The sequence below is a fragment of the Dunckerocampus dactyliophorus genome, chromosome 7 (genome assembly GCF_027744805.1).
Source record: "Dunckerocampus dactyliophorus isolate RoL2022-P2 chromosome 7, RoL_Ddac_1.1, whole genome shotgun sequence".
NCBI lineage: Eukaryota > Metazoa > Chordata > Actinopteri > Syngnathiformes > Syngnathidae > Dunckerocampus > Dunckerocampus dactyliophorus.
The window spans coordinates 27,337,923-27,352,350 of NC_072825.1; the positions used below are offsets into that span (position 1 = coordinate 27,337,923).

General features: G+C 39.2%; 1 protein-coding gene across 1 annotated transcript in view; it reads left to right on the plus strand.

Annotated features, from left to right (window-relative positions):
* kcnn3 (potassium intermediate/small conductance calcium-activated channel, subfamily N, member 3) overlaps nt 1–14,428 on the plus strand; it is a 145,147-nt gene that overhangs the window by 41,969 nt on the left and 88,750 nt on the right. Inside the window, exon 3 of the mRNA XM_054780640.1 lies at nt 1,529–1,624. Within this exon, the coding sequence (XP_054636615.1) occupies nt 1,529–1,624 (96 nt within the window). The remainder of the gene's footprint in view (nt 1–1,528; nt 1,625–14,428) is intronic.

Genomic DNA, 14,428 nt, shown 5'->3' on the forward strand with positions numbered 1-14,428 from the left:
GTTTTTCTTTGTTAGCTTGCGGCACCATCTAAAAAATAATTAAATAGGAAAAGCAATTAAAAAAAACAACAATAGCAGCAAAAATGGACAAATCTGCAGTAATTTTACAAGGATAAAGTCAACGTTGTAATTTCACAATGTAATACTATGTGGGAAAATAACCTCGTTTATTAGTATAAAGTGTAAATATTAAAGACAAAAGATGTGATTTTTTTTTTTAAGTCGCAAGAACCAAACAAAATAATGAGTATAGTTATCAGTTTTGGAAAATTACGTTGCAGAAAAAGATGTAATGTAGCTTAAAGTCAAAATATTATGAGAATAAAGTCATAATTACAAGATGGATATTTGCAAAAAGAAAGTTGAAATAGTTGGAAAATAGCAGAACTGGAAACAACAGCTGTAATTTTATAAGAATAAAGTCAAAATATTAAGAGGAAAAAGTTGTATTCTGGAAAGAAAAAAAGATGCAATTTTATAAAGCAAATTTAAACAATTTTTTTAGAATAAAGCCATACTATTATGAAGAAAAATAATGTCATTTTAGTAGCATAGAGTTGAAATATTACAGAAAAAAAATTGTCATAATATTATGAGAAACAAACAAAATAAAGTTAGAATTTTTGGAACAAGTAGTTGGGATAGAAACTTATTATTATATGTCAAAATATTATTATTTTTCTTAATTCATTAATATGACTTCCAAAGATAGAATAAAACAACAACAAAACAATGAAAAAAAGAGCCAAGACTGAAGTTTGTATTAATAAAGCGTATTTACAAAATATCAAAGCAGCCCTTTTCAGTATGTGGCCTTGGTTGGAAAAAGTTTGGACACCCCTGCCCTAGGTAATGTTATAGGTCACGTTTTCAAATTTCTAACTGTCTACAAGTGTAAAAGTAAGTTAACCACTGCGATGTAAAAACAATGACAAATTTAAGTGCAAGTCACTTCATGTGAGTCACCTCATGAAGCGGGCACTTTTTAGTAATAAGAAGAACACGTTGGACCAGGACTTGATGTGATGGTCCACATGGATGGCTTGTCGACATAAACAGGACCAGCTTTCCACTGTTTTAGCCATCTTGTACTGAGCAGCCAGATTTGGCTACATCCATTTCTGGTTCCGTGGTTCTCATCATATTTTTCCTCTTTGCAATCACTGGTACTCTTAAACTAAAAAGTGTGTGTGTGTTGCTAATTTAAGAGCCGTGTCCAGTCCAGTGCGCTTGAGTGTGTGAGGTGCGGGCGGGGTTAAGGAAGCCCCTAAAGTGCTATGAGTTGTATTGATTGAAAGATCCCTGGCGTATTGATTACAAGCAGACAGGCAGAAGATGTAAAGCTCCACGGCAGAGCCACATTGACAGGTGGAATACTTCTCTCAGCCTTTCAAAGTGGCTTTGGTAAATGCTGGTCACCAATGTGCCCTCAAGCAAAGAAAAGCAAGTGTATTTCCTGCTTGTATTGTGTGCGTGTGTGCATTTTCTCTTTTGAATTGCGGCCTTGTGTTTCTCTCCCCCCCTGCAGAGCTCCATGTACTCCCTGGCCCTGAAGTGTCTGATCAGCCTGTCCACAGTCATCCTGCTGGGCCTCATCATCGCCTATCATGCACGGGAGGTGCAGGTAACGTGCTCACATTTACTCATTCACCTCAAGCTATCATTTTTTAATTTCCTGCTTCATTTGCTTGCTCTGAACACAAGGTTGTGACTGTTTGTTCTTGAACGCCAACCGGTCACAATAGTAGGTACACCTGCACAGGTTTTTCCAAAGATGATACTGTAATATTCCGTTTTGACTGAGACTGTCAGAGAGCAATTCAGTGACAGTGAACTTAAGCTGCACGCTTGAGACTCACCATGGACCAACAAATGTGAACATTGGGATTGTTACAACTGGCGCATTTGGTACAGTCAGGCATAGACTAGGCATAGGCAAGATGTCAATTCCTATGGAGGTGATTTGTTTGGTGTAAAAGAAGAAAAGGTTATAATATAATTACAGTGGATCGCCGCACATTCATGATTCAGCATTTGTGGATTTTTGGTCAAAAAATATTATTTTTATTAATCACCACCCCAAAAATAGGCAGTTTTTTTCCGCAGAAAACAGCTCTCTTTCACCCTAAACCCGCCATCATTTATTTATACACACATTTATAAATACATCCCCAAGTGTTCTCAGTTGGATTAAGATCAGGGAAACACGCAGGATGGTCCAACAGAGTGAGCTCATTCCTAAGGAAGACGTCCTTTGTGAACTGCAGCTGTTGCCACACAGACGAGGGCCTTCAGTCATGAGGGAGGCCCCCTGCAACATCTTCACATAGCCAGCTTCCGTTTGACACCCCTGCACAACCAGAGGCTCCATTGTTCCATTGAAGGATCATGATGGACCCCCCTCCACTGTGCCGGGTAGAAAACATCGCAGGTGGGATCTCCTTGTCATGCCAGTAACGTTGGGAGCCATCAGGACCGTCAAGGTTACATTTTTTCTCATCAGAGAATAAAACTTTCTTCCTCATTTCAATGTCCCACGTTTGGTGCTGTCCTGCACATTCCAAATGGGAAATTTTGTGGCGTTGAAGGAGACGATGCCTTCTTAAAAGCCTTCTCTGGCGGATGGCGTCTGATGGTTATTGGACTGCAGTCAGCACCAGTAACAAGCTTCATTTGGGCTGAGGGTGGTCCGTGTCTTTTTTGAGTCTAACAAATTGACTTTTTTGTTTCATAACCCTCAGGACCTTTGAAGAAGTTTCAAATGACTGTCTTACATGACAGTGAATACCTGACAGAAAATGACATTCTATACAAATTTTTGCCAAGATTTTGCCTTTTAAAGGCTGTGGTCTTAAACTTTTGATCAGCTGATGAACAGCCTATTTCACTAATGTTTATTTGCAATAAATTGCCTACTCAAAACTTTTTTGTCTCACTCCCATTTCTTCTTTTTGCATTTTGAAGCTCTATTTAGAACTTCCTAAAGATCCAACGATGCAAAAAGTAAATTCTTGCAATCTTTCAACTGCTCTTGAAATTTTGTATGTGGTAAAATATACAGCATAAATGTCCAAAAGCAAACAATTTTTACATGCTTATGTCTTTATGCTTCACTGATAATGCTTTTTCGTCAAACCAGTAAACAAAAGTTTGTTGTTGAGCGTTATCGATGATCTTACATAATCATTCATCAGTGGTTATAGAGCTGCCACAATTAATCCAATTAATGGACAACTATTTTGGCATTTGAGTAATGGTTTTTTGATTTAAAAATGTAAATAACCTCTGATTTCAGCCTCTCAAATGTGAATATTTTTTAAGTTTCCTTAGTCAGCCTTGAAAGCAGACCTCTTATCTTTGTGTTTTAGGCAAAACAAGATATTCACACTTATCAGCTTTGACACCGGCCGGAGATTTGTGGGTCAAAAAAGGTTGGGGACCGCTGGTCTAGGGCCTAAGTGATTACTCGATTAATCAAAACACCAAATTTCAGATTAACCGACTAATAAAATCATGTTTAGTGGTGATCACCTGTACATTTTATAGTTTACATGCGGCTAAAAGGTGTGTGGGCTTTAACCTGGACTGTGTCGCTAGTGAACAACGGCATTTGAAGAGAGAAGGGGAGGATTGTGGACATTTTGGTGGGTGTATCAATCACTCGCAGTTTTTCGCCATTCGCTGGTGATGTAACCCTTACGAAAGGCAGTGTTCTCCTGTACTGACAGAAGTATTCCACTAGTCGTGTGGGTAATTCCAGAGTAATGGCTGTGCAGCTGTTCCAAGCTTTAAAGGTCTGTTCACACATTATATTTCCATCCCTCAGGCTCCTGTTAGAGGGGACCCAGGTGTGTGTCTGCTACATCAATTAATGTCCTTAATGGGAGTCTTAGCAGGATGAACCAAACAGTCCACATGGCTTTGCAGAGTAGAGACACGCCACATATCAAGTACGCTGAGGTCCAAAAACAATGTGTCACACACTCGCCAACACCTCCGGCAGAGACAATCAATCATGTGCGCCTTCATGCTTCATCGTATCTGATTTTGTGTTTGTCGTTTGACTCATACAACAGTAGCGTGCTCATTTGGCCCAGCTTCTCATCGGAGGACGTTGTTGCGATCGTTGCACGTTGACTATTTATGGGAGGCTTGCGGGAAGCAGTGAGTCCCCCCCCACCCCCAACCACACATACGCACAAACACCAGCTATTACTCCCATCAGCTAAACCACAGCGCCACAATCATCCATCCAGCCTCATACTAGTTTAATGCTGGGACTTTGCTCTCATTGCATCATAGCCTGTAAATGTCCATTACCGGTCCGTTGCTGGCTGCCTTGTGAGAAGTAGTCATGCCAGGTGAAGAATTCATTGATGAAATAAAAGAAGTTAGATGTTGCATCCACCCACACTCACCGCATGTGAGGAGACATTGAAGAAGCTGCAGCGAGGTTGAGAGATAACATTCAGTTTTTTCTGTGAAGTCATTCCCTTTGATGCAATGAAGCATTGGGAGCAATTGTGTTTGTTGGCATGCAGTGCATGACTACTGATGAAGAAAGATTTGCACATGTATGAAAGCTTTATTGTTAGTTTTGTTGGAAAAGCATCAATTAACAAAATAACAATATATAATTATACAGTGGTGTGAATAAGTGTTTGCCCTCTTCCTCTTATTTTTTGCATGTTTGTCACACTTACAGTAAATGTTTCAGATCATCAAACTAAATTTGTCAATGACAACACAAGTGGACACAAAATGAAGTTTTTCATTATTAAGGGGGGAAAAAATCCAAACCTAAATGGCCCTGTGTGAAAAAGTGATTGCCCCCTAAACCTAATAAGTGGTTGGGCCACCCTTAGCAGCAACAACTGCAATCAAGTGTTTGCAATAACTTGCAATGAGTCTCTTACAGCGCTGTGGAGGAATTTTGGCCCACTCATCTTTGCAGAATTGTTGTCATTCAGCCACATTGGAGGGTTTTCCAGCATGAAGCGCCTTTTTAAGGTCATGCCACAGCATCTCAATAGGATTCAGGTCAGGACTTTGACTAGGCCACTCCAAAGTCTTCATTTTGGTTTTCTTCAGCCATTCAGAGGTGGACTTGCTGGTGTGTTTTGGATCATTGTCCTGCTGCAGAACCCAAGTTGGTTTCAGCTTGAGGTCACTAACAGATGGCCGGACATTCTCCTTCAGGATTTTTTGGTAGACAGCAGAATTCATGGTTCCATTTATCACAGCAAGTCTTCCAGGTCCTGAAGCAGGAATACAGTCCCAGACCATCACACTACCACCACCATATTTTACTGTTGGTATGATACTGTTGGTTACTTTTACGCCAGATGTAATAGGAAACACACCTTCCAAAAAGTTAAACTTTTTTCCCAAAGGTCTTGGGGATCATCAAGATGAGCCTTAATGTTCTTTTTGTTCAGCAGTGGTTTTGGTCTTGGAACTCTGCCATGCAGGCCGTTTTTGCCCAGTGTCTTTCTTATGGTGGAGTCATGGACACTGACCCTAACTGAAAGTGAGGCTTGCAGTTCTTTGGATGTTGTTGTGGGGCCCTTTGTGACCTCTTGGGGTAATTTTGGGTGGCCGGCCAATTCTGGGAAGGTTCACCATTGTTCCATGTTTTAGCCATTTGTAGATAATGGCTCTGGCTCTTTGCTGGAGTCCCAAAGCTTTAGAAATGTCTTTATAACCTTTTCCACACTGATAGATCTCAATTAATCTCACTTACGTTTTAACAGGAGGGGAAATCGTTTTTTCACACAGGGCGATCAAGGGTTGGATTTTTTTCTTCTGCCTTAATAATAAAAAGTTTCATTTAAAAACTGCATTTTGTGTTCAGTTGTGTTGTTATTGGCTAATATTTAAATTTGCTTGATGATCTGAAACATTTAAGTGTGACAAACATGCAAAAAAATAAGAAATCAGGAAGGGGGCAAGCACTTTTTCACACCACTTTATATATTTATTTCACTGAGTGCTTCCTGTGTTGGCTGGCGTCAAGTGTGTTTGCATGCATACATGATCAGCATTGCAAGTATCTGCTTTTTATTATTATTTACACACTCACTCGCATGCAAAAGAGGCGGTGCATGCAAAATGGAAAGCATTGTTCAATAATGACGGCCGTCTCACTTTATGACACAGTCTGCTGAAGACTTCTAGCCAGGATGTAACAGGATATTGCATTCCCACACACACACACACACACACACACACACCCACACACACACAGAGCGTCACTAGAATGATGTTATAGGATTCCACTTGCACCTTCATTCCTCTCTTTTCCCCTTCTTTTCACCCTCCATCTGTCTTTATCAGATTAGATCTGTCTCTCTTCTCCTCCTCCGGTCCTACAATTCAATCTCAGCTCTCTCTGGTGCTTTCCATCCCAGCATTCAATGTCTCACCTATTCACCCTTCACCCTCAAACACACCCTCTAAAAGCCCTTGCTCAACTTTTAGCCTTTCATCTTGTAGCGCGCTCACACGCCTTCTCTGCCAAAATTCATCTGTCTCTTCTCGTCTTTTGGACTCCGTCTCTCCTAATCTGTCAGTAAGCGGGAGCACGTCGCCCCGGTCGTGCTCAGCATGAAACAAGGCAGAAGCAATCGCTCCTCACTAAAGTGCCATTCATCAGTAATCAGCCAAGACTGCAGATCTCTATTCAGTCTCGTCGAGGGAGAGAATTTAAGTTTTCACAGATTGCTTTGCCATGGAGGATTTTTCTTTGAATAAATCACACGGGAAGTAGCTGTAGCGGACAAGTGTGTGTGTGCGTGTTGCTTGACATTACAGTGAAAAGTGAAAAGACGAGAGGGAAGGCAGGGAGCTGACATGAGAAATGTTTCATTTTCAAGTGAGAATTTTGCAGCTTAGCGAGCCTCAATGACACATTTGTTTGTTTTCGTCTTTTGTAATGCAGCAAAGTTCCAGTCAAAGTATCCAAACTGGGAACAAAAGCACTTCTGAGGCTTGAAAGGCACTCAGTAGTGCGCAGAAGATGGAAAGATTGGGCTCGGCGCATCAACACAAATGCTCAAAGCACTTTGCTATTTGCATAAAAGTGTATTCATTAGGGGAAAAATGGCACACTCTGCCATCACTTCATAATGCAACCCTGCAGTCGTGCAACCTGCAGTAGTTGGGATAATTTGGACTTGTTGGGTTTATTTCTGCCACTTTAAGGTGGGGGCACATTTTTTAACTTCAATAATGATTTAGAGCAGGGGTGTCCAAACGTCTTTCAGTGAGGGCCACGTAGTGAAAAATGCCACTTTGATGTTTTGTTCATGAAGATATGCTAACAAGGTATACATAGTTCAAGAAAAAACAGCATCTCAGCATTGTCACACAAATGAAAAAGCTTTAGAAAAATGGCTGCGATTGAATGAGTTAATATTTCAACTCTGTGCTACTAAAATGGCATTATTTTTCCTCATCATATTACGAGTTTATTCTTGTAAAATTGCGACTTTCTTTCTCATTAGAATGCAAACTTTTTGTTTTAATATTTTGACTTTAGTCTTGTAAAATGTATGCTGTTATTTCCAAATCTGCTGCTGTTTTTTTTCCCCCAGATAGTTCAACTTCTTTCTTGGAAATTTTCTTTTCAGAATTATGACTCTATTCCCATAATATTTTGACTTATTTTCGTAATATTATAACTTTTTCTGTGACCTGTGATTTTTTCTGTGATTTTTGAAAATGTACAACTTCATTTGACATTTTATTTGTTTCCTGTAATATTACAACTTTAAAAAAATATTATAAAATATCATAACTATAATGATGTTTGTTCAGTGATATTTTTACAATGTGCCGTGGGGCGCATATGGGCCACACTTTGGACACCCCTGATTTAGAGGAAAACATAGCTCTCTTTGCTATTGCTATAGGCTGTGATGTGGTCTGGTTTTAGTGTAGCATAATGTATGCAAAAGAAAAATAATAGAGACCAGTAAATATTCCTTTGGGGATAAAAATCAGTAAAATAAATAGATAATGACAAATAATTATCAATAAACACATCAATGCATATTTTTTATGTAAAAATAAATATTAACAAGTGAAAGCACCATTTCTGAGGGACATTTTTAGCGTTAATATTGTAAATTCTCTAATTATAGTTTGGGTATTTATTCACCTAAACCGCAAAGAGGATGTGGCGTTAATTGGAGGGTGGTTGTTTTTTCCCAAATTGGAAAACTAATTACACCAGACAAGATTTTTTAAATTCTGATAATAATTTTGAACGCATGAGAAAGTGGAAAGGAAAACATAGCTCACCTTGACCACATGGTCATTTATTAACCAGTATGTTGCACAAAACTGCAGCAATAGAACCAATGTAAAGCAAACTGCACAGTCAGCATTAATAGCGCTGATGAGTTCACTGTGTTCAGCAGTACGGTAGTGTGACCCGCATGAGTTTCACACCAACAGCTGAGCAGCAATATTTCAACGCGCATGCAGAGGTAGATAAAACTGCTGGATACTGACCACTCATGATATGATACTGTACAGGTATATCATCAGGATGTTGCCGACAGCCACAGCTGTTCATGCCAGTGTTTTTTGACCTGGTGCTAATTAGAAACCCCAGCAGCCATTTGCTTAACTCTAATACAAGAATCCCTTGTTTGTGTTGGTTAATTGGTTTGCTAAGTACATTTTCACGTAGCAGCATTCCTTAATGGGGATATTTTCATAGTTAGAGCATAGAAAATCTGTTTACGACCTTCAAAATGCAATTGTTAACATAATTAGAGCTCTCCAGGCAGGAACTAACACCCCTCTAGTCGCCTTTACACTTGTATTACCCAGTATGGTAGACGTAATAGGAGAAAATATGCCATTTAAGACAATGGCAGGCAGACAGGACGTGACGTTGGAGGTTCACAGTTGAGTTTAGCATGCCAACACAGTAGCCTGTGTTTTAATTAGGGATTTTTTTTGAGGGATTATTGCGCATGCTGTGAGATAATTCAAACCTTCAATACAGCAGCTTTTGACACAGTAGACCCGACCATCCTTCTGGACCGCCTCCACAAGACTGCCAGACTGTCAGGAACTGCCTTGCAGTGTTTCCAGGCGAATGTGTTTTCTGGGTAGGTGTAAGTCCAGGCTGCTCTCTGTCATATGTGGTGTTCCGCAAGGTGTTCTTGGCCCTATACTGTTCATTACCTACATGCTAACCCTGGCCACGTCATCAGCAAGCAAGGGTTGTCCTTGATGACACACAACTATACATAAAAACTGCCCCAAACCCCTCTGGAGCTCTGAGTCATCTCACCACATGCCTTGACGAGATAAAGGCATGGATGAACAACAACTTCCTCCAGCTAAACAGCAACAAAACCCAGGCAGTCCTTGCTGGAACCCTCACCACTCCTCTCCTGTATCCCCAAGACTGGACTACTGTAACAGCCTCTACATTGGCATCCCCGGCACGGACATCCAAACATTGCAGTACATCCAAAACAGTGCCACCAGAATCCTCATGAAAATCAGGCAATATCAACTAGGGCTGTCAACAATAGCACGTTAACGGCGGTAACTCATTTATTTTGCGACGACACTTCCTGTTTGTCACTAGACAGACCGTGAGATGCATTCACAGACACTCATTTTGTAACTGTTAATGTGAAAATACAATTTGCTGCATTTAAGTATGCTTGGAAATCCCAGAAAATTCACTCAAAACATGTGAATTCAACTTAAATGACGTGGTGTCTTTGAACGCAACTCCTCATTGCTCATAATAACACAGTTAATATCTGATTCAAATATACTGCAATTAAAAAATTTGATTTCAATTTTCAGTTAATTTGGTGCTGTTAATACATACAAATATATAGAATCCTGCCCTGTCATTTGTCTTTCTTTCAATAAAATACAGTAAAAATTAGCATATTTCAGACATAGTGAGACATGGTGATTAATCATGATTAATTAATTTGAAAACCGTGAATAATCTGATAAAAAATTGTAATCATTTGACAGCCCTAATATCAACACATCTAAAATCAGCACCCTAAAGTCACTGCATTGGCTTCCTGTCTCATCTAGATTGAATACAGAATCCTCCTGCTGGCCCACAAATGCATCAGCAACTTACCTACAAGAAGTACTCACCACAAACATCCACCCGCTACCTCAGATCAACAAGCAACATGCTCCTCCAGGTTCCCCCCCACGAGGCTCCGTACCATGGGGGACCGAGCCTGCATACGGCTACCTGTACAGCTATGAAAAATGCAGACCCTGGACTCTTTTAAAGTTCACCTCAAGATGTTCTTTCTTAAAAATATCTACAGCTGATGCTGCTTTCTAACATTCTTTTAATTTGCAGTATTTTTAAGTTACATTTTTGATTCTTTTTAAAACCTTCTTTTTTACTGTAGCATGAGATTCCACTGGAATGAAAATTGGACCAATAAAATCTATTAGTATTATTAATTAAAGCCTGTTGTTCTTTGGATCAAGTCTTATGTCTCACCCAACATTGCATTAACATTACTGACACCTAGTGACCAGTGTGGAATACTACATCACTCACACCGTCTTTCAGTGTGTTTTCCGAATGCCTCATATTTGTATTAGTTCATTTAGCCATTGTTATGCTTTAAAATGCTTAACTCATTCAATCTCAGCCATTTTTCAAAAGACAACCCCTTCAGTACTGGCTGATTTAGACGATTTTGACAGATCTTTCAAGGCACACAGAATATTGTGTTCTATGGCAAAATAAACATGGAACCTACCAAACGAAAGGTTAAACTCTAAAAAAAAATGTTGTGATGTTTTACATCAAAATAACAATTTGTTGATGTTTTGAAATGACTTTCTTTGTAATTGAATTCTGGGAAGAAAAGGGGCAGATAAAATAAGACTTGTTTTACTGCTGCTCCCTTTTCATCGTAGATTGGAAAATGTTTGGTTTTTATATAATTTTTTTTTTCCTTTTCAATGAAATAAATGAATGAAATTTATTTCCAAACATCATTTTAATTTAAAAAAAGTTTCACATTTGGAACTAAACTGTGTGTGCGCATGTGTGTGCCCGTGTGCATGCGCACATGTGTGTGTGTGTGTGTGTGTGCATGCGTCAAAATTTCCCTACAATGCATAACCTTCTGGACGCTTATGCTCCTCCATGCTCTTCCACTTCCTCCTTGCTGTCGAGTGTGTTAATACATGCAAAAGATCCATACTCAGCTCTTATCAAATGCACTTCTGCCACCTTGTGGCCGTTTTCATGCCTTAAAACTGCTCTATAAGTCACATCTTTTAGTGTGCAGTTGCGTCATCACCTCTTTTTGCCTCTTGCGCAAAAAAAACGTAAACCTAATTTAGGAAAAATACATAACATTTGCTTCAATATGCATTTTTTTTTACTAATAATAGACATATTCAACCACAAATCAGTATGATTTCTAAATGATACGTTCAAACCGTGATGTGAGTTATGTTTAAACGAAGCATTCACATAAAATTCAACACCATTTTTCATCTATTTATTCCTCTAGCCCTTATTCCACCTAATTTTTCTTTCTTTTTCTTTTTTTTGTCCACTAACTCCTCACACATTTCTCAACCTATTCAAACCAATCCTTATTCTAACCTGATGGTTTCTGGCTCGATCTCCAGTCCTCATGTAATCGCCAGGGGCGATTAGTCATTTGGGGGTCCAAGGCAAACCTAGTCTTTGGAGGCCTCCACATCCTTTTTAAAAAAAAAAAAAAAAAAATCTTAATTTTTTCTAAATGCGAGTATGTAATGTAGGCCGCATTCTTCCTGCTTTTGAAGTCTGTTACAGTTATAGTCATGTTTATATACCCCCCCAAAAACTATTTTAATTATTAATGTTTAACATCAACTAACAAGTGTGAATATGAGAAAAACCTCCTACTTCCTGAGCTCGATAAAGTCTCAATATAGTCACGTCTTTGTGATGAAAAGCGTCACTCTCAGCTTCATCTCTAAAACTACTTCATTCTCGGCTGACGCTCACAGCAGCGGTGCTGCTGCCTTCGTGTGTCTACTTTGTTGTGACTGTGACAAAGGTTGACGCCTTTGGTACTTTTGAGAAAATCTGTTTGTTTTCCTCTCGCCTTCTCCGCTCCACTGGGGAAACTCCGCGCAGACGTGTTTGTTTCGCTCTCGTCTTCCAGAATCAATATGCCCGAAATGAAATAGTCCATTGCATGAGAAGGGAGGGGGAGTGATCGAAAAGCTCATCATATATTATACGCATTTGGATGTAGTTTTAAGCATGTGAATTAAATTAATCTATTTTAATCTATTTGAATTAATCTATCTAAATTGTGCGGCCCTAGGCAATTGCTTGTGTTTGCTTAATGGGAAGTCCGCCCCTGGTAATCATTCAACATACAGTATTTATACATTTCAATGATAATTCTCCATTTTTACAGTTCAAATTTCATCTATGTATTCCTCTACCTCTTATTCTGCCTTATTTTAGTCCGCAAATTCCACCCACATTTCTCAACCGCATCAAACCATTCCAACATCAAAGCCTTCAGCTCATTTTGGACATGTAGACCATCTATCAGGACTTTTTTTTATATACTTTTGTCTATAATTCAAAATTTTCCCCTTCAAAATGAATGGACAACTTCATTGTCGCTCCCTATTGGTGGAAATTCATTTTGCATAACAGGCATTTCCCCCACATCGCGGAGTGAATTTTGCAGCTTCACTCTATCACAGTTTTTCCAAAATATATTGATGAATAAATCATGTCTAAATTAAGCATTTTCAAGCATTAAAATGGTGAAATGAATTAAAATACAAGGCATTAGGAAGATGCATTGAAATTGTAATATGCAGTGTTCTGCACTGGTCACTAGGTGTCAGTAAGTGAAACATACAAACGCCAGACTCCATCACCGGAACAACAGGCTTTTATTGCAGGTTTGAATTTGTTCACGACAGGCACAAAAATAATAACACAATAATCATAATTACAACACGGCCTACTGTTGCAGCCGTAATCCAGCTAAAACTTACCTCTGAACTCTGGATGCCACTTCCTGTTCACACGTCTGGAACATATTTATTGCAACAAGTTGTGTTTATGTCTTTATGTATTTATGTCTTAAATGGCCTATTTTCTTTCATTATATTGGGTAATATGAGTGCAAAGGTGACTATAGGGGTGTTATTTCATGTCCAAAGGTCTCTTATATGTTAAAAAAAAACATATTTAGAAGGTCATAAACATGTTTTCTATGTGCTAACTATGAAAATATTCAATTTTTAAATAAGGAATCCTATTTGGCGGAAATTCACTTATCAGTCGGGTCTGGAACCAATTAACAGCAATAAATGAGGGATTACTGTGTGAACAGTTTTTTAACCCAACACGTCTGTGTGCTATAGACTGTATACACTCGTGCATACTTCCGAGAAGTGGAGGAAGAACCCCCCCCCCATGCTGTGGTTGATGTGGTTTTGGGAGTAAATAAGGAGGTCTCTGCAAAAACAGGGTTCCCGGGGAGATGGAACAGAGGCTGGCCGTTATGTATGTGTGGTGGCAACCTGCAAGTATGTCATCATCACGTAAATAGATCATGTGACGGGTCTGGAACCAATTATTTACTGCACATGTAACATTCTGCTTAGTCTTTGCGCGGTGGCATGGCTCAAGTTGTACAGCGGTCGTCTCCAGTCCTGATGCTTGCTGGTTCGCTCCTCAGTCGGTGAATAGATTTCACCACATTTCAACATTCTTTCTACATTTCAGGCCAGCTGCAGCATTTCAGCATTCTACTGAAATTGCTTCATCTATTTACTGCATGTTGGTGTCAAAAGGTCATTTATCCAGTTTCCTCACATCTTTTTTGTTATTCCTGGACTTGCGAAATCTGAGACCTTTACCACACCGCCATATTTGTAAGTGCTCATGGGTGCGTTAATTGCTCTGCAAGTGGACATGAGACCTGGCTGCTCAATGCTGACGACTGCTGAATAATTTCAGGCCTCCGAGCAGTACTTTGTGTTCCCGCATGTTGTTGTCCAATGAATATTTGGTAATGGTAATGGCAATGGTCTACTTTGTTTTGAACATGCATACAAGGTGCATTGGAATACATCACAGAGTACAATTCACAGTTCCACATGTCCAAAAAGGAGTAGGAAGAAGCAAAGCTGATTTAATCCTACCCCCTCCCCCCATCACATCAATTACAATACATTTCTTCACTTCCTGCATTCCAAATGTAGTCTTTGCCAATTTTAAATACATGGGAAAATGATAAGGCAGTATAACAATACTGTATGTGTAAGGTACATAAAAAAGGATACAATAAGTTAACATGGCTAAAAACAGTTTAAAATGCATAAATATGCTTAAAGTAGTTAAAAGTGGTAATAATTCATAAAGATG